Raw genomic sequence first — 24,938 nt, forward strand, 5'->3', positions numbered from 1 at the left:
TGAGGATCTATCCTTACTCCCCTCTTATTTCAGCTGTACGTCATCTCCCTCAGAAACAGCAACAATATCCCACATTGAATGACCTCACACAGCTTTACCTCACCAAATCTCTTGACCATGTCACTGTCTCTAAATTGTCAGGACTACTTGCCTGATGGCTAACACTGCTTGAGGAAAAAAATCCTCAAATTAAATATTGGTCCCTGCCACAAACCCAGTTATGCCACTGACTCTGCCCTCCCCCTTGCTCACTGGCAACTATCTGAGAATGAAACTTCTGCCACCTCCCCTATTTCCATCTCTGTACCATTGACCAACTCCACCCTGCCTCAGTTTATGCTGCAACCTTCATTCTTGTCTTTGAGGCCTCTAGACTCAACTACACTTCCACATTCTCATCCAGCTTCCCATGTTTTGCTCTTCATAAACTTGTGGTCATCCACAGCTCTGCTGCCCATAATCTCACTTGGACCAGGTCCTCTTCATCAGTGGCACAGTGGTTGGCACTGCTGCCGCCCTGTCTGTGTGGAGTTAGCACATTCTTCCGGTGTCTGTTTGGGTTTGCTCCAGGTGCTTCGGTTTCCTCCCACAGCCCAAAGATATATGGGTTGTGTTGATTTGGCCATGCTAAATTGCCCCTTAGTGTCGGGGGGATTAGCAGGGTAAATATGAGGTTGTGGGAATAGGGCTTGGATGAGATTGTGGTCAGCGTGGACGTGATGGGCCGAATGGCCGCCTTCTGCACTGTAGGAATTCTATGATACTACCAATGCTCTTGGTTCAGCAACACCTCGATTTTAAAGCTTCTCAACACTGACCTCGTCCTTCCATATCTCGTAATCCCCAAGAGCTCTCAATCTTACTGTGCCGTGCTCCTTCAATTCCGGCTCTTTGAGCATCTCTGATTTTTAATTGCTCTACTGTTGCAGCCATGCCTTTTCAGCTGCTTACACCCCAAGCTCTGGAATTCCTTCCCTAAACCTCTCTGTACTTTGCTGATATCCTTTAACACACCTTATAAACGACCTCATAGTCCAAACATTTGGTCACCAGCCCTGGTATCTCTTTATGTGGCTCTGTCAGCAATACTGTGAAGTGCCTTGGATGATTTTTTTTGTGTTTAAGGTGCTATATAACTGCATCATTTTATAGCTCAATGTATGATTTTTGGAAGGAGATACTTAGGCATTTTGATATTAGCTGAAGGTTTTTTCCCCAGTCTTCATGAGCACAAAATTCTGCTCGTGTGCGCTGGCATAAAAATCTATGAATTGCAGAGTAGGCATGCTAAGGTATTCCAGTCCAGCTCACAACCCCATCTGACGGGTCTGCAGTGGAAGCTATTTTTAGGCACCTGAATGCCACTTTTAGCTCGTAAAATATTCATCCGCATCTATGCTGGCAAACCATCAGTTCCAATAAACGTGACGGGGGCAAGATTTCTCTCTCCGTTTCTTTACTGAAGTAGAACGATTTGACGAGGTGCCAGTGGTGAAATGCGAGCCTTGATTTGCAGATCTTTGAGCGTAATCCATTCATGATTCCCTGCGCAACTGCTTACGCACCGCTCATTGTCGTCTTGTCCTTTGCGTTTGCTCTCCACACGTGAGGGAGGGGATGGAGCAGTGTGAAGAATGATTTATTTTCCATTTTGTATGTTTTTAAAATTTTTTTTGGGGGGGGGAGGGGACAGTGGGACTTATTGCTCAAATCACTTGTGTCATTATTGTTCTTGGAAGGTTCTTGATCCTCGCCTGGCTGGTTTTAAGTTGCAAACTGGAGTCCCCAAGCTGTTTTTTTTTAATTCACTGTTATTGGCCCCTCTTTTATATTCAATGTGCGGCAGCGCATGCCTTTGCCTGCGTTAGCGTACACGCCGGGGGATTTCACTTGCTTTCTAAATCTGGCTTCGAAAGCCTTGCTTTTGCCTGCTTCAGAGGAATCAATGGGGAGCTGCTATTTATAGCAGCTGAGGGATTGAAATAGCAACTTCTCCTTTTCATGTACCAGATTCCCTCCCTCCCCCTCCGCCCCCTCCCCGCCAGCACCACCACCACCATCCCTACCCAGAGGAGAAGACGTGCTGCTGCAGCCCTCGTCAGTCAGACCTTTGCACTTGGCTGAGATGCAGCTGTCACGACTTGCAGTGGTATTAGCCTTTAATCAGTGGAGTGTTACTGCACTCAGGCATTCAGATAAAAGGGCACCAGCTCCTGCCCAGAATAGCTCAGCTCTCAGGCGTGGGCTTTGCAGTCACAATTCGGCAGGCGATGTCAAAAATTGTAAAAAAAAAGAGCTAAAAATATCCCAGGTGTACACTTTTTCAAAAAAAAAATGTTTTTGCATTCATAGTGGAGCTATCGCATCAGAGCTAAAAATAGCACTGCTCCTGGCAGGTTGCAGAAGCAAATTTTTCCATTCATGCAAGAAGAATAACTCCTGCTGCTGTCAAATTTTAACAATTCTTTGCATATCTCGAATAGTCGAAATACTTTAAATTTAAACTTGGTAACTTGACAGGATTTTTTTCCACTTTATAAAATACAGGCTGCAGCTGCTAGATCTCGTTTCTTTTTCTAATTTTGCAGGATTTATGTGAAAAGGAGGGGTAGTAGCATTTAGTGAATTGCTGTTCCAGAGGCCAGGACAGAGATGAGGGGCAGAACAGCCTCCTGTACTCGAGATATTTTTAACGTATGAAGATACAAAAAAGGAGCAGAAGTAGGCCAGTTGGCCTTTGGTTTGTGTCTGCTGCTCCATTCAATAAGATCTGGCTGATGTGTTTGTGTTTTGAGTTCCACATTCCCATCTACCCCCGATTAATCTTTGAATCTATCTATCCCGCCTTAAAAATATTCAATGACTCTGTCTCCACTGCCTTCAAAGACAGAGTTCCAAAGCTACGCAATACTCAGGGACAAGAAGAATTTTCTTCTATCCTAAAAGCGTGACTCCTAATTTTAAACAGTGTCCCCTCGTCTTGGACTCACCCACAAGAGGAAACATCTTCCCCACTTCCACCATGTCAAGATCATTCAGGATCTTATGTACTCAAATCAAGTCACCCCTCACTTATCTAAACCCCAGTGGAAACAAGCCCAGTCTGTCCAACCTTCTCTCATAAGACAACCTGCTCATTCCGGATATCAATCTAGTAAACCTCTGAACTGCCTGCAATACATTTACATCCTCTCTCGAATAAGGAGACCAAAAGCGGCACTCAGTCTTCAAATGTGGTCTCGTCAATGCGCTTTACAATTGAAGTATGTCATCCTTTCGTGCTCAATTCTTTGCATGATGAAGGATATTGTTCCATTAGACTTAAATCAAAAAATGATGTTCCCAACTGTGTGGTGATTTTATGGTAAAGTAAATGTTTCATAGAATTGTTAGTGCAGAAGGAGGCCATTTGGCCTATCGAGCCTGCACCAACAACAACCCAATCCAGGTCCTATTCCCGTAACCGCACGCATTTATCCTGCTGTCTCCCCTATCACTAAGGGTCAATTTAGCATAGCCAATCAGCCTAACCCATACATCTTTGGATTGTGGGAGGAAACTGGAGGAAACCCACTCAGGCATGGGGGGAATGTGCAAACTCCACACAGTGACCTGAGGCAGGAATTGAACCTGGGTCCCTGGCACTGTCAGATAGCAGTGTTAACCACTGTGCCACTGCTTCCTTAAGAAATAAGGAAGAAAACAAAATAAAACAGAATGACACTTAAATACATCAATGGCTTCACACAATACCAATGCTTCAAAACTGTTTCAAACAATCCTAATTTAACAACCTTAAGAACTAACCTTTTCCTTCTGTTCTGTATAGATTTTAAGATCTATAAAAGTTCAGTAACTTGTTGTTGGTCCAGGCTTGATGGGCCAAATGGCCTCATTCTCCACTGTAGTGCCTTTAATTCTCTCCGGGGTGCCCTTTTCAGATCTGGCTTCATTCACACAGCTTGCTGGGAGTTTGACCAGCAATTTCTGCTATCTGTTGTGATCTAATACAGCTGCTTTCATTGAATATCTCCTTAAATACATTATTTCACTTTGATCTCTCCATTGTCTCACTGAGTTGCTTTAGAATTGCTGCCTCCCAAAATTGGTTAACTTCATCTCTTTATTTAGCTTTAGAACTTAAAAGAAAAGTAAATTCACTTCATCACCTAGTTGATTTACCATCAATGGCTATTTTCAGCGCAGGGGAATACACTTTATTGTTTTTTTAATGTCAGTGCAGTCAATTTATTTTCTCCCCATGTTTGTCAGGATTTGGCAAGCTCCTGTCATGGTTACGGATCCATTTTAGACTTTAGTGATTCTGTAGAAAATGTTTTCATCAAATTGTTTTGATCAAGTAGTTGCTTTCCTTTTGATTTATTGTATTCTAATATAGTTACAATGAAAAGTTATTGTTTTTTGCGCGCATAATAAATGGTAGGTCCATTCAAAAGTTTGATGGTAGCAGGGAAGAAACTGTTCTTGAGTCAGTTGGTACGTGTTGTCAGATTTTAATATCTTTCTCCCGACAGGAGGATGTGGAAGAGAGTATATCTGGGGCGCATGGGGTCCTTGATTATGCTTTTTTTTTGAGACAGCAAGAAGTGTAGACTTAGTCAATGGATGGGAGGCTGATTTCTGTGCTGGACTGGGCTGCATTCACATCCCTATGTAGTTGCTTGCAGTCTTGGTCAAAGCAGGAGCCATACCAAGCTGTGATGCATCCAGAAAGGATGCTTTCCATGGTGAGAGTTGCAGCGGACTTGCTGAATTTCCTTAGCCTCTGAGAAAGTAGAGGCGTTGATGGGCTTTCTTAACAATAGTGTTGGCTTGGAAGGACCAGAACAGGTCGTTGGCAATCTGAACACCTAGAAACTTCCACTTTCTAGGCGTTCAAGTCGCCAACAACCTGTCCTGGTCCCTCCAGGCCAACGCCATTTTCACATAATCACCATTAATGTAGACAGGGGCATGTCCTCCACTCTGTTTCCTGAAGTTGATGACTATTTCCTTTGTTTTGCTGACATTGAGGGAGAGGTTGTCAGCACATCAGTTCACCAGATTCTCTGTCTCTTTCCTGTACGCCGTATCATCATTGTTTGTTTGAGAACTGGCCCACTACAATAGTGTCAACAGCAAACTTGAAAATGGAGTTGAAGCTGAATTATTTCCTAAGTTTGGAGATTTCACTTGCAGCCAATTTTATTTTGCACTGACTTCTCGCAAACATTGCTAGTTTGCATCTGATTGCCATGTGTCATGATCCAGACTACAGCATTTAAGAACGTAAGAAATAGGAACAGGAGTAGGCCATCTAGCCCTTTGAGCCTGCCCGCCATTCAATAAGATCGTGGCTGATCTGAAGTGGATCAGTTCCACTTTCCCGCTTTCTCCCCATAACCCTTAATTCCTTAGTCTGTCAAAAACCTATCTACCCGTGACTTAAATATATTTAGCGAGGTAGCCTCCACCACTTCAACGGGCAGAGAATTCCAGAGATTCACCACCCTTTGAGTGAAGTTCCTCCTCAACTCCGATCTAAACTGCACCCCCCTTATCTTGAGGCTGTGCCCTCTAGTCCTGCTATCCTTTCTAAGCAGGAAGAATCTCTCTACCTCTACCCTATCCATCCCTTTCATTATCTTGTACGTCTCTAAGATCCCCTCTCATCCTTCTAAACTCCAACAAGTACAGACCCAGTCTATTCAGTCTCTCTTCATAGTCCATTCTTCATTCTGTGCTTGTTAAAACAATTTGTCTGTCAGTGCTATCTGATTATTGTACTGGTTTTCAAAGTTTATTTCAGCCGTTTGTCTTGAGTTTGCTCACTCTTGTGATCTGGCAAGGTTATAAGGTTGTATATTGTCTCGTGCAAGAAGTTTAGAAGCTTGTATGGTTCAGCAATAGTTGTTTATGCATATCACATGACTATATACATATACACAGGTAAGGTGCTACCTTCATGCTTACTTCTACCTGACTTGCTACTGCACTTGTGGGAAGTGATGGCCTAGTGGTGTTATCACCAGACTATTAATCCAGAAACTCAACTAATTTTCTGGGGATCCAGGTTTGAATCCCATCACAGCAGATGATGGAATTTGAATTCAGTAAAAAATATCTGGAATTAAGAATCTGCTGATGACCATGAAACCATTGATTGTCAGGAAAAAACCATTGGGTTCACTAATGTCCTTTAGGGAAGGAAATCTGCTGTATTTATCTGGCCTGGTCTACATGTGACTCCAGAGGCACAGCACTGTGGTTGACTCTCAACTGCTCTCCAAGGGCAACTGGGGATGGGCAATAAATGCTGGACGGCCGGTGATGCGTGTGTATCACATAAGAACGTATGAATAAAAACTTGACGACTCCCATGCGACTTTCTACATCATGTAGGCAGCACTGTTTTACCAGTCCCATGGTCCCGATCACTAGTACAATAAGCATTCTGAATGCATGTAAGAAATGTGTTCCAGAACTTTAAGTCCCATCATGTTGTACATCAGAAGTATTGTTTTAACTGTATCCTGGACATGGGTGTCGCAGACACGACTGCACTTACTGATCATTCTGCATTGGCCTGAAAAAGTGGTAGTGTGTCCTCATTGCAGTGTGGTTATTTTTACAATCGAGGGACTTATTGAGCCATTTCAGACAGCATTAAGAGTCAGTGTGTAGTTTTGGACAGGAGTCACATTTAGGTGAGCCTGGGTTGTGATGGAAGATTTCTTTTCACCAAAGGAAATGAGTGAACCAATTTTTTCCCCCAGCAATATGGCAGCTAATTGTTTTTCCCAGAAGAGACTGATTCACAAATGACCTGTTCTCCTCTTGAATTTTCACACCTTGCCTTGAGATTTAAACTTGCAAATTTCAGTCTCATCCGATAACATAACCTCTACACTGTCAACAATTAAGATGTCTAACAACGATTTATAATGGTCTACAACTTATTTGCTCTATTGTCAGGCATCCAGAACCTGTAATCTGGCCTGATGACAATTCTTGAAGTAATGCATCATATCAGATCCATTTTTATTTGCCCCCATTCACCAAATTGGCCATGTTAATACTGGTTAATGGAATAATTATCCAAACAATTATTGGCTAAACATACTCTTGTAATAAAACATTGCTGTTGTCTGCTGTTGTATCACTACAAGTTTATTTATTAGTGTCACAAGTAGGCCTATATCTGGAGGAAACCTATGCAGACATGGGGAGAATGTGTAAACTCCACACACAGTGATCCAAGCCAGGAATTGAACCTGGGTCCCTGGCACTGTGAGGCAGCAATGCTGACCTAGTTCATGTTTCTACCAGCTTCCACAGTTGTTACAAGTTCAGATTCCTTCAGAAGATGAGCGTGCAGCTGATTTACTTTGTAGCAGCTCTACAGTAGATGTCTCCTGTCTAGTTGCAATCACCCATGGTTAACATAGTAGCATAGTGGTTAGCACTGCTGCTTCACAGTACTCCAGACCCAGGTTCGACTCCCAACTTGGGTCACTGTGGAGTTTGCACATTTTCTTCATACCTGCATGGGTTTCCTCCGGGTGCTCTGGTTTCCTCCCACAGTCTGAAAGATGTGCTGGTTAGAGGTATTGGCCATGCTATATTTTCCCTCAGTGTACCCGAACGGATACCAAAGTATGGCGACTAGGGGATTTTCACAGTAACTTCATTGCAGTGTTAACATAAGCCTACCTGTGACTAATAAATAAACTTTATCTTTATATGATAAACAGGCCATTTTGGTTTTCCTTTGCCACTATAAATGCAATAAGCAAAACCTGACTTCATGAAAATCCACTTGTTTTTTGGTAGTTTTTGACCCTTCCAAGGGTCAAACCTAATAGAATGAAATAGCACAGAAGGAGACTATTTGATTCAGTGCTTGCCTGCCCTTTTGTGGACCTATCCAATTGGTCCACTGTTTCTTCATTGCCTTGCATTTTGTTTTCCCTTCAAGAATTTATCGAGTTCTCTGAAAGTGGCTGTTGAATCTGCTTGAATTACCCTTTCAGCACGTGCATTCCAGATCATTCACTTTTTATTAAATGTATTTACATTGACACAAGATATTGTACATGCGGTAGTCTAACTGTGTAAGGAGCTAAATTTTGTTCAAATTTAAAAAGGAGACTGAAAAACTTATTTGTAATAACATAATTTCTTATTAAAATTATATCTGCATTTGGATTTGAGAATCGGAAATACTTGATTTAAAATCAGTAAGTTATACATCTATAATTATACATCTATTATTTTTTAAACTCTTAACTTTTTTGTTTCAGTTGTTACAGGAGCGACTGATGGAATTGGCAAGGCTTATGCAAAGGAGGTATGTCAGAAAACAAGTCATGCTTTCAATTAAAAATTTCTGTCCTTCTCTCTTCACACTGTTAGAGCTAAACAAAAATCCTCATTTTGATCATGGTGAAACTTAATTGGTAAAATGTTCATTCTATCCAACACACAGACTTGGAAAGAATATATATATCCACATTGGTTATATTTCTGTTCAACCAGAAAGCATTTCATATGAAGTACCAGAAAATGGACTGAAGCAAAGCTGGATGTTTTAAGATGAAAGCAAATTACTGTGGATGCTGGGATCTGAAGCCAAAAGAGGAAATAGATATTTAAAATAGATATTTTATGCCTTTTTTTAAAAAAAATAGCTATTTCAATTTGACTCCTCTAATTTGATTTTTCTTGACTCTTGAATTTTTCCTCTCTACACAATAGCTCGCCAAGCGTGGTATGGACATTGTCCTTATCAGCAGATCGCAAGAAAAACTGGATCAAGTTGCTGAGGAAATAAGTAAGTCATATATTTTTCTCAAAGACTTTTATTCCGATGCAATGATTTCTTTTTTTCTTCCTGCTTTCTTTGCAATAATATTCAGTCAGCAATAGCAACAATGATATTGCCCGACTGCTTTTTTTTTAATGAGCCTGGATTTCGTCATTTGACTGTTATCATAGAGTTATAGAGATTTGAAGCATGGAAACAGGCCCTTTGGCCCAACTTGTCCATGCCGTCCCTTTTTAACAACTAAACTAGTCCCAATTATACCTGCCTCTACTATTACCTCCAGTAGCTCGTCCCAGACACTCACTACCTTGTGTGTGGAAAAAATTGCCCCTCTGGACCCTTTTGTATCTCTCCCCTCTCACCTTAAACCTATGCCCTCTAGTTTTAGACTCCCCAGTCTTTGGGAAAAGATATTGACCATCTCGCTGACCTATGCCCCTCACTATTTTATAGACCTCTGTGTAAGATGACTCCTGAGCTCCTCCGCTCCAGAGGAAAAAGATCCCAGTCTATCCAGCCTCTCCTTGTAACCATCCTAGTAAATCTTTTCTGTGTTCTTTCTAGTTTAATAATATCCTTTCTCTAAAAAGGTGACAAGACTGTACACGGTATTCCAAGTGTAGTCTTATCAATGTCTGGTACAACTTCAACAAGATGTCTCAATTCCTGTATTTAATGTTCTGACTAATGAAACCAAGTACGCCAAATGCCTTCCTTACCTCTGTGTCCACTTGTGATTTTACTTTCAACGAGCTATGAATCTGTACTGCTAGATCTTTGTTCTGTAACTCTCCCCTGAGCCCTACTGTTAACTGAGTAAGTCCAGCCCTGGTTGGATCTACCAAAATGCATCACTTTGCATTTATCTAAATTAAACTCCGTCTGCCATTCGTCAGCCCATTGATCAAGATCCTGTTGCAATCCTTGATAACCTTCACTGTCCACTATGCCATCAATCTTGGTGTCATCTGCAAACTTACTAATCATGCCTACTAAATTCTCATCCAAATCATTAATATAAATGACAAATAACAGTGGACCCAGGATTGATCCCTGAGGCACACTGCTGGTCACAGTCTTCCAGTTGAAAAACAATCTTGTTAAGTGTCAGAGTCTAACCTACTACTGTTGCTGCCGAACATCCATGTGGCACACTTTCAGCAGAGACGTGTTGGAATAAGTTCAGGTCTTATTCTGATGAATCAAAAGGAAATGGTATTCTGAGCAATCAAAGAGCATCAGGATGTTTCCCTATGGGCAGGTTTGTGAGATTGATCTGTGATTGTGTTTGGGGAATGAAGGAAGTTAACACTGGCTAAATATGTATTTAATGACATTGATGCTTTGCTTAGATTGAAGTGAGTTTGAGGGCAGGTTCCAAGTCAACCTGGAATTGAAAAGCTTGGCCAAAAGCTCAAAAATACTGGTGAATACGTTGATTTGAAATTTAAATGATTGTAAGTTATATTTGAAAATCTTAGCTAAATCCTCATTAGCTTTGAAAATCACTCATTTTGAGATTTACAACTCTCAATCAGAAGGAAGGGTTTGTATTTATTTTATTGGTGGGACTTGAGTCCAGATACTTCACTACAAATAACTTTTTGCAGTCAGATTGGTTAAGTATGCAATATTCTCCAAAACATCCCCACTGATTCATGGGAGGCCCTGCTTGTGATTGACTGAAGTGGAGAAAGCACTGAAGAGATTTTGTCAGGAATGAGCGAAGTCAAGACGTTGGAGGGAGTGCACAAAAGTCAAATCAAATCATCGACCCAATCCTTCAAGCCTTGCGTTTTGGAAGAGCCTGCAGATCATGCATTGGACTTAACAGCCATCACTGAGTCAGAATGGAAGACTGCCATCCTTCACCCCAAAGAGCTGTCTAAGGAGAAGGTGATTCTACCAAACACCCAAAAAGAAAAATCCAGCCCAATTTTCTAGACAACACTGAAGGCAGTGACAAGCAAGTTATAGCTGAATTTTGCTTCAGATAAGTTGGAAGATGGAAATAACATTTTTAAATAATAGAAAGTCTCATCTAATTTAGAGGTAAATGCGTGCGGGGAAGTCGTAAGCACTTTTTCCTCAAGTGTGCAGCTAAATTTTAATTTGCAGAAGATTGTATTCCTGAATTGGAGCCTTTTGATCAGAACACAAAATGGAGAAATGAGTCTGTGTTTAAAGATATTCATTATAGCTGAGGTCAGAGACTGAAATGGTTACTGCAAAGGAAGGAGGTGAAAGTAGCTGAGAGGATCTGAGCTATTAATGCCTCTGGTGCGTTTCCCTCCATCACCCCAGCTTACTTAAAATCTAAGTTGCTGGCTGTAATTTTCTATTGGAAGCTCAGCCAATTCGAACATGTCAATGTAGCCTACACCGTAAGCCTAATCAACAGCAATGGATGCTAACAAGTGGCTGTTTGCCAAACATCTTGCCAGTGGTCTGTTTGGATTCTGCTAGAACCACAGCTCCAGATCTTGCTAACTAAATATTGGACAGAAACTGTCCTCTGGAAGTGAGGAAGAGGTCTGCCCTTGACATCAAGGTGACATTGGACAAGGGGTACTGGTAAAATTGAAATCAATGGAACTCAGTGGGAAAACTCATGGGATTGAGGTCATACCTGGTACAAATGAGGGTAGTTGATGTTTGGTCAACTTAGTCTGAGGACATCATTGCAGAAGTTCCTGACAACAGAGAACCAAGTTATTTTCAGTTATTTCATCAGTAGCCTTTCATCACCTTACAAAAATGAGGCAGCCCATTCTGACATGCAGCATGACCTGGGCAATATCCAGATTTGGGCTGATGAGTAGTAAAATTTATAATTCACAATCGTTAGGCAGTAATTATAGAACCATAGAGGCCTGGATGATCTTATGAAAATCAGCCCCTCCACCCCCCTTTCAAGTTTAGCCCCATCCTTGTCCTATTCCATAAAGATCTTGAATCTAATGGAGTTATGATTGCTGGCTGCAAAATGCTCCCCCATTGATTCTTCAACCACTTGCCTGGCTTACCTAAAATTAAGTCCAGGACCACCCCCTTCTCTTGTAGGACCTTCTCCGTACTGGCTTAAAAAGTTATGAAGACATTTTAAGAATTCCGCTCTCTCTAACCACACCACTTCTAACAAGATAGCCACTTCAAAGTTACATGTCCAGGTCCTAATGAGGTTACTACTGATCAGAAACTATCATTTAAGTGCTGTGATGGCTGAGTTGCTTAACTCCTGATTCCCGAGGCTTCTGTGCCACCTAAAATCGCAAGTCAAGAGCCTGATGGAACTAGCCCTGATTGGGATTGCTCCAATAATATTGGAGAAACTCAACACCACCATCCAGGTCAAAGTTTGCTTGATCTTCATCCCACCCAACAACATAAACAGCCACTCCCTCAAAAATCAACATTCTGTAAAAGCAAATTACTGCTCGAATCTCAAACCAAAACAGAAAATGCCGAATATCTCAGCAGGTCTGACGGCATCTGTGGAGAGAGACCAGCGCTAACGTTTCAAGTCTGGATGATTGCCTCTTTGTCCTCTTATGAGTGGAAGTGTGTACTAACAGGATTAACTGCAGCAATTTGCTGATTTTCTTAGGCAGCAATTCCTGAACTTGAGACTTGTATTATTGAGATGAATAAATTTGCATTGGAATATAACCATACTTGGACACATCTCTGTAGATTCATTATTGTTGGGCCATAATTCTCAAACTCCCTACCAAATGGTACTGTTGAGATAATGTCACTGCGTGGACTATGGTCATGCAGAAGGCCCAAATTATCTGTTAGCAGACAAACAAGGACAGTCAATAATTGTCAGTAATGTTAACATCCGGAGAACGATTTACATTAAAAAAGTTCTGATACACAATATTAATGTTTTGATATTTGAATGGAAACCTTTGCTTATCCTGATCAGTTTCAAGATGTGTCCTGTTTGACTTCTATCTGCCAAATTATAGGTGAGCTTTGACATTGCTGCAATGATTGATATGGAAAATATTTACATAGGGACAATTGAATGCATCTTATCCATTATTACCTGTATCTCATTTAGAGTATGAAAAATAATTGCCATGGTGGAAGTGGAAGCACTGTTAATAAGGATTTTTTACACACACAAATCTAATCTGTGTACCACACTGAAAGAAAGTTACATTGTTTATCTATGTACAGTTTGAATAAGTATTTCATTGAGAGTTGGTTGACATTAAAATGCATAATCCTGTTTGGCCTGGCATGAGGTAATACCCTTGTGAATGGGGTATTTAAACATTGTCTTGATCTGTCTCGCTGCAGCTTTTGAATCTGCTGTGGTGTTTGAGCGAACTGTTCTCACGCTTGTGTTTAATGAGTTGCTTTCAACCTGTGATGATCATGTGCTATTAATGTATTTTATGTTTAAGGGGGAACTTCTTTAAGCAGCAGTGTTTTTCTACAGTTTGGGAAGGAATGCAGCAGGTGTTGAGAAAACAGGTTAATTACTTTAGCAATTTGTGTTTATTTAGCAGAAGGCTTAATGGGATGTTTGTTTTATTTTAACAAGGTAAGTTTGGGATACAGGGCTAGAGTCATGTGATACCTGGTTAATGGGAGGAGATAGGCTTGCAGCAGATAATCAGTTTCATTTTGACTGTAAACAAAATGTAGTTGCTGAATAGAGCTGGTTAAACCATAAGCCTGGACACACTCTTTTTCTGAAAGGACCTCACTAAATGCTGCAAGGCTATTAAAGATTAAAGCAAGAATGCTAACTGTGTTTAACATATGTTTTAAGTCTATGAGAGAGATTCTGAAATTAATGTAATGTTTATTAGTCACAAATAAGGCTTACATTTAGCACTGCAGCGTAGCTACTGTGAAATAATTGGAACTGATACACTGATAAGTTAGAGCTTGGAATTATTTCCTTTCATTTTAAGTATTGTTCAACTGTTAAAGGTTAAGCTAATTCATTTGTTATAGCTGAACTGTGTTGTTAGTTAAAGTTTGTTTTGGTAAAAGCTCCCTCGTTTGTTACTTGTATCACGCCTGGAGCAAAACATCCTATCCCCACATCTCTGCCGAAATAGAAAAATTGTTAGAATCTAGTCTACCTGCATAATATACCTTAGAGTTCTGATCTAGCACCCTAACGAACCCAAAGATAAATTCCGTTCTAACTGTTCCCGGTGCCCTGCAAATTTTACAGAGGTGTTACTGTTCAAAGTCCACAGTGTGATTTTTGTCATGTTGCAAGCTAGGTGGTATCTGCAAAAAAAAAAGTGTTGTATGTGCATCAATAGATTAAAGTAGTTTTTCTCGTGTTTTTTTTGTTTGTGTTTTTTTTTGTGTATCATGTTCATCTTGTTTCACAAAGCTTGTATTTATAAAACTTGCAGGCCTCCTTTACCAAATGATCTACAAAGGACTCAGGAGGTGAAGGTGTAACTCTTAAAATTCTAAAAATAGCAACAATCATATTAACTGACCTCTATTCCAAGAGTGATCATGGCAAACATGATCATCCATCATTATCCAACCTCCCCATTCTTTCAGTTGTACTGGTTACCTTTATATATTTTACAATAGCTGCAATATCTTTGTTCTGTGACCAAGATTGTACATAGAATTCTAAGTGTGATGATACCAAAAATTTATAAAATGGCAGGGTTCATTTACTTTTGATTCATGATTGACCCTTTTTTAATACATCCCAACACTTGATTTTCTCAATGTTGTGCTTGTTTTAAATTACTGTCAGGCCATAAATCTTTTTTTCCATACATGTTCTTTTCTTTCCATTTGATTGATGGTCTCTTCTTGGAATTTTGGTTTCCATACAAATTATGTTTAAGTTTCTCTTTGAATTTAATTTGGCACCAATGCTCAAGTATTCCTAAATCCTCCTTTGCTTATCCTTTTTAGGTTTGCAATTTATCAGCATCGTTAGTTTTGTAATATTTGCAAGTTTAACAACTGTTTGTGACACTCATTCCAGATTATTTTGAGGAGAATACTAAACAATATAGAACCTATATTGTTTTAAAACTTATTTATTAGTGTCACAAGTAGGCTTACATTAACACTGCAATGAAGTTACTGTGAAAATCCTGTAGTCGCCGTACTCTGGCACCTGTTCAGGTACACCTGAGGGAGAATTTAGCATGGTCAATGTATCTAACCAGCACATCTTTCGGGGGAGGAAATAGGAGCACCCGGATGAAACCCATGCAGACATGGGGAAAATGTGCAGACTCCACACAGACAGTGACTCAAGCCAGAAATCAAACCTTGGTCCCTGATGCTGTCAGGCAGCAATGCTAACTACTGTGCCACCATGCCAGCCCAGACTTTATGAAGGTGACATTTTCTGCACGGTTTCTGTGAAGTTTGTGTTGTATGATCAATCTTGAATAGTAACCAATTACAATGTCCTCTGCTTCCCAGTTATTTGACATGTCAGCTTTAATTTCTGTTTGGTAAAGATATTTCTGCTACCACCAATCGTACAAATATACTGAAAAGGCGATTAAAGATGGTTAAGTCATAGTTCTAATTTTGAGATTTCCATTTATTGTATTTAGAAATATCTAGCAGAAAATGTTAATTATTGTTTTTTCAAATAAGCCCTTAAGCAGGTTCATTACACTTTTCCAATTAATTTGGAATATTCAGAATCTGTTGTTAAAGGAGAGGAACATTTTATTATAGCTTATCACATTCTTGGTTATTTCAAAGCACTGCACAACCAATGAACCATTTATATTGAAATGCATTCACTGTCTTGTAGGCAAACAAGGCCAATTTGCACACAGTCATAAGAGCAGCAAGTGGACTCTGAGCCCAGCGCTCATTACTCATAACCACCTCTGTGTTGCCAGCCAGCAGCTTGTTGACAGGGTAGCAGCTCAGACCCAATAACTCCCCTGTCACAGCCTTGTTTCCTTGAAAAAATTATTTTCATTTAGAACAGTGATTTTTTGGGAACACATCAGGGGGCTCGATAAACAGGGGAGAGCTGGATGTCTTTCAGGTTTCCGTTTCAACTGAATTGAGATTATAAAGGCACTTGCACGTTTCCAAGATTTGTTTGTTTTTGTTTGGGAGCATAGGTATGTTACCCATGTGCACTGTTCCTTTACCTCATGAACCTTTTACACCGCTGTTGCAGAACACCATAAATGTACGGACTCCATAATTCAGTCCAATGACCCAGAGCACCCACAGACTGACTCATTGTATTTACTCTACTAGAACAAGCACATTTAACCAGATGGTAGATTCATAGATCCATGAATATGATAAAATCAGTGCTTCCGTTCATGGTTCTCCAGTTTTGTGCTTTATTAACGAGAGCCAATGCTAGACATCTACGTGTCTGCTCTTTGATTCCACACCTATCAAGTTATAAGGCCTTAACAGAATGACTTTTATTATCTTCCACTAGTATCCAACATCAACTGAGTACCCACTACTGCTGAACTCAATTCCCACCAGGTCAGTTCACTGATAATATGGCGAATAATCAGGACTGGAGCTTGCTGTTTTGGCTTAAATGTGTTACGTTGTAGACTATTTTAGATTCCGATTTTTCAGTGACCAGTTTCCATGGTCTGGAATGGGGTTTAAAATAGCTGATGTGACCTAGTAATTCATTCCAAAATCAAGGCAATCCTTTTGGGTTTCTATTGCTGATTAATAACATCCTAAACTGAAGTTTGACGGCGAAAATCTGTTTTCAGTTATACATCAAAATATTACATTTTAAAAGCTATTTATAACTAATCACAACATGTAACAGGACACCCAGATCCTCCTCTATCATAAAGAATCATAGAATTCCTATAATGCAGAAGGAGGCCCTTCGGCCCATCAAGTCTGCACTGACCACAATCCCATCTAGGCCCTACCCCCATATCCCTACATATTTATCCACTAATCCCTCTAACCATCTCAGGACACTAAGGGGCAATTTTAGCATAGCCAATCAACCTAACTTGCGCATCTTTAGACTGTGGGAGGAAACAGGAGCACCTGGAGGAAACCCATGCAGGCACAAAGAGAATGTGCAAACTCCACACAGACTGTGCCCCAAGCTGGGAATCAAACCCAGGTCCCTGGAACTATGAAGCAGCAGTGCTACCATGCTGCCCAAAAGCTCTGCAATCTCTCCATTCAAATGGTATGCTGCCTTTCTACTCTTCCTGTCAAAGTGGACAAGTTCAGTTTTACTCGCATTATACCGTATCTGCCAAATTTCTGCTCACTTGACCAATCTATTTCCACTTTGTGGACTCCTTGCCTCCTCTTGACAACTTAGTTGGTGTCATCAGCAAATGTAGCTATCATATACTGGGCTGCCTCATCCAAGTCATGGATATAGATTGTATGTAGTTGAGGCCCAGCACTGATCCAAGTGGCAAAAAGTCCATTTATCCTTACTTTCTGCTTCCTGTTAGCTAACCAGCCTTCTATCCAAGCTAATATGTTATCCCTGAGCTCTTAGTTTGTCTCAGAACCTTTGACGTGGTGCTTTATCAAATGCCTTTTGGAAGTTCAAATACACTACATCTACAAGTTTCCCCTTTATCCAAGAGAGACAGCAACATTGTGAGAGGTTGCATCTCCTGAGCTGCTGTAACCTGTGTATAAGACAGTTAGAATGTCTTATACAGGAGTCAGAAGTCTCTTCTGCATATATTAACCAGCATGTGCAACTATTACAGAATGTTGATCTACAGAGAACGTACATCCAGTTCCATGTCATCGAAAGCAAACTATAGCCCAATGTGCAAAGACTTGAGTCCATCTCTGATGTGCAGGACTCCTGAATAAAGGGAACTGTCAATTTCCCTCACTACACTGTCCCCTTCTCCTATTACATTCCTCCCTGCTCCCATTCCCATCTCCCATCACTTGAATGGTACTGTGATCTGTTGCTTATGTATCCTGCAACCCCAACACTCATCCAAACAAGCTGAGAGAACCTCAAACTATTGGACAATTGCAAAGGTTGACCCCCCTGCCCTCTGGGGCCATTTTACCTACCTCACTCGCAGTCACACCCTCTTGTCTGTGACTACTGACTGAATCTGCAGATCCTGTTCTAAATGGCGTTACTGCTTCCTAATACAAAGCATGCAGGTAACTGTCCCCCTTCCTGATGTCAGTGTTTGCAGCTTAGTTACTCCGAGCCAAAGCTCTTTGAGGCACACGCACTTACTGCAGATGTATTTGCTGTGGATCATGCTGCCATCCAGCAGCTCCCACATGCTGCACCCTTGATGCATCAGCTGTCCTGCTATCCTTAATGTGTTTTAATTAATTACTTAATTATATTATTCACTCTATCCAGTTCACACTCTCCATTATATTGTACACTCTCCAAAACCTGTGACTGTCTTGTTCATTAAGATTTAATTGCAATTACATTGTTAATTACCTGATGTGTATTTGTACACCTATAAATGAGGATAGCTGGGACACTGGGAGGATTGGAGTAGTGTCAACTGTGAACTAAGTCAATAAACTCCTTCGAAGAAAGCAGTAGTGTCTTTGTTTTAACTTCAACTATCGTGGATCCAATCAATTTGATTTCACATCATTCCTTCTCCAGCTAAGGCTGATGTGGTGTCTTGTACAAGTCCACCATGACCTCCGTGCTTTTCTCCATGGTTCTATTGATTAATGTCTAGGATACTGTGCTGTTTTTAAATTGTGCTCTCAAGCAATCCTGCCATCTTCAATGACTTATGCACAGATACAGCCAGGTCTCTGCTCCTGCACCTTCACGACTGTGCACTTTATTTCATATTGTTCTTCTCTGTACTCCCTAATGAATGAATCACTTTTCTCATTTCTCCTCATTGAACATCTGCTGCTGCTTGTTGGCCCATACTACCAACTTGTTCTTTTGATGTTCTACACTAGCCTGTTCACAGTTCACAATGCTACCAAGTTTCATATAATCCTCACATTTTGAAATCGTTTCTCGTACACCCAGATCTAGGTTGTTAATATACATCAAGAAGAGCAAGGGTCCCAAAACTGACACCTTTGATTTGATTTATTATTGTCACATGTATTAGCATACAGTGAAAAGTATTGTTTCTTGCGTGCTGTACAGACAAAGCATACTGTTGATAGAGAAGGAAATGAGAGAGTGCAGAATGTAGTGTTACAGTAATAGCTAGGGTATAGAGAAAAATCAAGTTAATGCAAGGTAGGTCCATTCAAAAGTCTGATGGCAGCAGGGAAGAAGTTGTTCTTGTGTCGGTTGGTATACGACCTCAGACTTTTGCATCCTTTCCCCAAAGAAAGGTGGAAGAGAGAATGGCCAGGTGCGTGGGGTCCTCAATTATGACTGCTGCTTTGTCGAGGTAGCGGAAAGTGTAGACAGTCAATGGATGAGAGGCTGGTTTGTGTAATGGATTGGGCTACATTCACAACCGTTTGTAGTTTCTTGCAGTCTTACGCAAAGCAGGAGCCATACCAAGCTGTGAAAAAAAAACAGCAAAAATGCTCTCCATGGTGCATCTGTAAAAGTTGGTGTGAGTCGTAACTGACACGCCAAATTTCCTAAGTCTTCTGAGAAAATAGAGGCATTGGTGGACTTTCTTAACTATAGTGTTGGCATGAGGGGACCACGACAGGGTTGTTGATCTTGTTGACCTATGATCAAACTGGTTTTCTAAATTTAACCAACCTGCATGTCTCTTCCATTGCATGGTTTTATGATTCTGTTAGCTTCCATTGAAAGAGGGCCTGAGTTTTAGTACCCATGTCATTTCAAATATGTTCAAATCAGTTCATCAATTTTATTTCATGTACCAGGTAAAACTTTGAGGATTGTAGAAAACACTTCTATTGGTCTGTGAAAATCAGTAGTGTCTGTACAGCTTATTTACTCTTTAACTGTTGAGTTTGTAATTGGGACATATTTAGTTTGTAATCTACACGTATTTACATTTGCTGACCTTACATTAAGAGGATTTTTTTTTTTAAAGAAGTCTTTCACTGAATGTCACGATGCTGTCTATTTCAAGTAAGCTGTAATTTAACAACTGAGTAGATGATTCACCAATGGTATTCAGTACTAAACACAAAATAATACATATGTCGGCATTTAAAAATAGAAAATCTAATTATAAAATAGAGATCATTAGATAATGAGTTTGGAAAACAAATTCTCGCAGTAATAGTTGATCAGTCATTTGAAAATGTTGCCGTGTATGTCAGCAGGTGCAAAGGTAAATAAAATCTTACAGAGCAATTCTAGATCCACAGAATTCATCCATAAAATGCTTTTGGTGCTCTTGGGGACTTTTGTAATCTCTCATTCACTGCCATACATGAAAGACGCAATAGAAAATATTCAGGGAGAGGAAGGATATAGCATTGCTGATGTTATCTGTGAGAGTGTCCCAGCTTTGAAACACCAGTTCCTGATGGTATATAGCTTTTTAAAAATATTGTGAACCCCAGTGGGGAACCAGTCCAGTCGGCGTATAATAATTTATTAAAGAAAATTTATTAACTTAAGAGAAAAGAAAAAATACCCACAAATAGGATTACAGTACTCTAAGTTACTAGGGGAAGGCGATGGCATTATGATATTATTGGTAGAATATTAATACAAAAGTTTAGTCAACGTTCTGGGGACCTGGGTTCAAATCCTGCTATAGCAGATGGTGGAATTTGAATACAACAAAAAAAATCTGGAATTAAGAATCTACTGACTGTGAAACCATTGTCGATTGTTGGAAAAACCCATCTGGTTTGCTAATGTCCTTTTTAGGTGAGGAAATCTGCTGTCCTTACCTGGTCTGGCCTATATGTGATTGCAGAGCCCCAGCAATGTGGTTGACTCTCAACTGCCTTCGGGCAGTTAGAGATGGGCAATAAATGCTGGTCAGCGATGCCCATGTCCCATGAATGAATATTTTAAAAATATTTGGGTACATGAATAACTAAACACTATTTATGTACAAATTACCCCTTGTTCCAAAAGATCTCTGAACTCTCAGATTTCTTTTTTCCCCAAACAACATCCAAATAAATAAATCCACAAAATAAACCCACTTATAGTTACCACACAATGCAAGCTGATGATCAAGCCTGGGAAACATCTCTTCCTGGTCCAATGAAGATATTAAACTGCTGTTACAAAGGCTTTTCTATGGTGCTTTGGCTCCAAGACTAAGATGCAATTGTGAGAAGTGTAAGATGTTGCAGAACCCTTCGGCCCTGAAATGGGTCCTAGTCTCTTGGTTGTGAGTGCCTGAGTGGCTGTGAGGTGTGGACTGGCCTGTCTGCTGTTATACTGTTTTCTTTTTTGTTATTTCAAACTTGAGAATTAAGCTTGATATGTCTACATATCTTAGAACATAGAACATAGAACACTACAGCACAAACAGGCCCTTCGGCCCATGAGTTGCGCCAATCACATCAACACCTATCTATAACCCCCAATCCCATAAAACCCTATATACTCATCCAGAAGTCTTTTAAAAGACCCCAGCGAGTTCGCCTCCACCACCACTGATGGCAGCCGATTCCACTCACTCACCACCCTCTGAGTGAAAAACTTACCCCTAACATCACTTCTGTACTTTCCTCCCCGCACCTTAAATCTGTGTCCTCTCGTAGCGACCATTTCAACCCGGGGAAATAGCCTTTGAGAATCCACCCTATCCATTCCTCTCAACATTTTATAAACCTCTATCAGGTCGCCTCTCAACCTTCGTCTCTCCAGGGAAAAGAGACCCAGCTCCCTCAACCTAACTTCATAAGGCATGCCTCCCAGTCCAGGCAACATCCTTGTAAATCTCCTCTGTACCCTTTCAATAGCTTCTACGTCTTTCCTATAGTGAGGCGACCAGAACTGCGCACAGTACTCCAAGTGAGGCCTGACAAGGGTCTTATGAAGTTGCAGCATTACCTCCCGACTCCTAAACTCAATCCCTCGATTAATGAAGGCCAGTACACCATACGCCTTCTTGACCACCTCTTCCACCTGCGAGGCCGATTTTAAGAGTCCTGTGGACCCGGACCCCAAGATCCTTCTGCTCTTCAACACTACTAAGACTCCTGCCCTTGATAGTGTACTCGTTCATCCCGTTGGTTCTGCCAAAATGGACGACTACGCATTTATCCGCGTTGAAGTCCATCTGCCACTTCTCCGCCCAGTCCTGCATCCTATTTATGTCCTGCTGCAACTTTTGACATCCTTCCAGACCATCCACAACACCACCGACCTTCGTGTCATCAGCGAACTTACCCATCCCTCCACTTCCTCATCTAGGTCATTTATGAAAATGACAAACAGCAAGGGTCCTAGAACAGATCCCTGGGGCACTCCACTGGTGACTGACCTCCATTCAGAAAAAAGACCCATCCACGACCACTCTCTGCCTTCTGCAGGCAAGCCAGTTCTGGATCCACAAGGCCAAAGGCCCTTGGATCCCATGCCTCCTTGAATTCTTTCTGTGGAGATTGTCATTTATATACTCTCCACAGACCCAGTCACTTTAGGTAAACTGTTTCTGCTTGGAGAACTTAACTTCTATGTAGCAGTCATCCAAGTAATCTGCTTCTACTCCTAGAGCAATTTACACCTGATCATCTTAAGATGCTCTTATGCCTTTGGAAGGCTCTGATCACTTTGAGATTTTCCTGCCCCTACAAATTCTGGTGGTTGCTATGGCGAGGCAGATTTCTACCTTTACAGCCCTTTTTATTTTCTTATTACTGTTGCTGCTAGGCAAATCCTTGACAGTATCAAAAGAATTTTAGTTAATTGGGAGGCAGAGAGAAAGACATGAGGTCGGCAAAGTGGGGAATGTAACCCAGGTGTTGCTAACTAATGAAATAAGTTGTTTGGGATGTGACTTGCGATTCCATGAACTAAGAAATAATTTCCAGAAAGAACTGTCAACTCGCAGAACAGCTGGGCATCCAGTTCATGGGATCCCGTTGTTGCAATTCCAAAAAAGCATAGAGACTGAGGTTGAGATAGGGAAAATATGGGAACTGATCAGATTGGATTTGAAATTAGACTATGACTTTGCAAGAAGTTTGGGTCTATACCCAATGGAGTTTAGAAGGATTGGGGGGATCTCTTTGAAACTTACAGAATATTGAAAGGCCTGGATAGAGTGAAGTGGGAAGGATGTTTCCATTAGTTGGTAAAACTAAGATCTGAGGGCTCACCCTCAGAATAATCAGAACTGAGATAAAGAGGTATTTCTTCAGCTAGAGGGTGGTGAATATATGGAAGGTAGGTCATTTGAGTGTATTTAAGATAGAGATATCCTCTTGATCAATAAAAGGATCAAAGGTTACAGGGAAAAGGTGGGAGAATGGGGTTGAGAAACCTATCATCCGTGATGAATGGTGGAGCAGACTCATTGGGCTTAATTTTACTCCTATTTCTTATGGTTTAAGAAGGATAAGTCACAACTTGTGCTGTATTGTGGGCTTATCTTACCCGATGCTCTATGTTCTCATCTCCAAAGATGAGTTCTGACAAAACTCTGCTGCATGTCTCAGCTGTGGTTCAGTTGGCTGGTTAGAGATTCAGAGCAACACCAACAGCATCAGTTCAATTCCCATACTGGCTGATGTCATTCATGAAGGCCCTGCCTTCTCAACCTTGCCCTCGCCTGAGGTATGGTGATCGTCAGGTTAAATCGGCACTAGTCAGCTCCCCCGTCCTCCTGCCAACCTCAAAGGGGAGAGCAGCCTTTGGTCGTCTGGGACTATGGTGACTTCTATTTGGAACGAGCAAGGGAGTTCTCCTGGGTGTCCTGGCCAATATCTAGCCCTCCATCAACACCCCAAAAACAGATTATCTGGCCATTTATCACATTGTTGTTTGTGGTAAATTGCTGTGTGCAACTGTTTCTTAATGGTAACATTTCAAAAGTACTTTGGTTATGTGAGGTGATATTATAGATGCATTTTTTTTCTAACTTGCCCTAAATCCCATTTGTCCGTCACCACTGCTCACTGAGCTACTCTGATTCATGACTCAGCAATGCTTTAAAATTCTCATCCTTGCATTCAAATCCTCCCCCCCCGCCCATGGCCACACCCTTCTTTTCTCTGTAATGTTAGTGTTCCTCTTGATTTTAATTAGTCTGCTGTTGGTGCCATGCCTTCTGCTGCCTGGGCTTTTAGCTCTGGAATTCCCTCCTAAATCTCCACATTGTTACCTCCGTTAAGACATTTCTTAAAACCTATCTTTTTGGTCATGCTTTTGATGTTCTGTCATAATACCTACTGTTGTGGCCTGTTGTCTTTTTTTTTAATGCCACTGTGAAGCACCTTTTCACCATTTATTATGCTGCATAAATGCAAATTGGTACTATCATCATCATTGAGCCAGTAAGTTACAGAAGAGCTTAATTGGTTTTCACAACAGTGAGTGAGGAGTTAAATTGTTCTGTGTTCTGTGTTCCTTCAGTTACAAATTTACCAATGAGAAGCAGTTAAATTTCATAGCACAGAAACAGAACATTCAATGTAGCAACCTACTCTGGCATTTTATGCTGTACTTGGGCCTCTTGGCACTCCATCTCAGCCTATCGACAGAGCCATCTATTACAATAAAAACAAAATACTGCAAATGCTACAAGTCTGAACTAAAAAGAGAAAATGCTGGAAAAACTCAGCAGGTCTGGCAGCATTGCTGGAGAGACAAACACACCAAATATTTCAGTCCTTCACAGAGATGAAGGAGTCATATGGACTCAAAACACTAACTCAGTTTGCCATCTATTGCATTCTCCATTGCATACTTGTCTAGCTTCCCCTTAACAGAGTTGCACGCCTATTCTGATGGTTCACTTGTAAATTGGAGTGATGATTTTCTAAGAATTTTCATTGTTGTGTTTGTAACATACCATGATTCCTGGCTTCCTCTTTTTTAGACTAATTTCAAGGAAGCTTGAAGAGAGGGTGTGTACTTATTACATTTATAGATGGAATGCAAAAATGTTTGTTTTTCTCTGTTTAATTGGATTCCTTTGGTACATGCAGGGTGGCTTCAAAGAATGAAACATACCACAGCTAAAATGCAATTGGTTTTCACGTTGGGAAGCCCCTGCCCAATTTT

General features: G+C 40.8%; 1 protein-coding gene across 1 annotated transcript in view; it reads left to right on the forward strand.

Moving 5' to 3' along the window:
- The window catches only part of LOC145343682 (very-long-chain 3-oxoacyl-CoA reductase-B-like), a 176,766-nt gene that overhangs the window by 50,094 nt on the left and 101,734 nt on the right, over nt 1-24,938 (forward strand). Inside the window, exons 2-3 of the mRNA XM_080189859.1 lie at nt 8,304-8,350; nt 8,758-8,833. Coding sequence (XP_080045985.1) covers nt 8,304-8,350; nt 8,758-8,833 — 123 coding nt within the window. The remainder of the gene's footprint in view (nt 1-8,303; nt 8,351-8,757; nt 8,834-24,938) is intronic.

The sequence above is a fragment of the Carcharhinus amblyrhynchos genome, chromosome 6 (genome assembly GCF_965287045.1).
Source record: "Carcharhinus amblyrhynchos chromosome 6, sCarAmb.v2.hapA, whole genome shotgun sequence".
Lineage (NCBI taxonomy): Eukaryota > Metazoa > Chordata > Chondrichthyes > Carcharhiniformes > Carcharhinidae > Carcharhinus > Carcharhinus amblyrhynchos.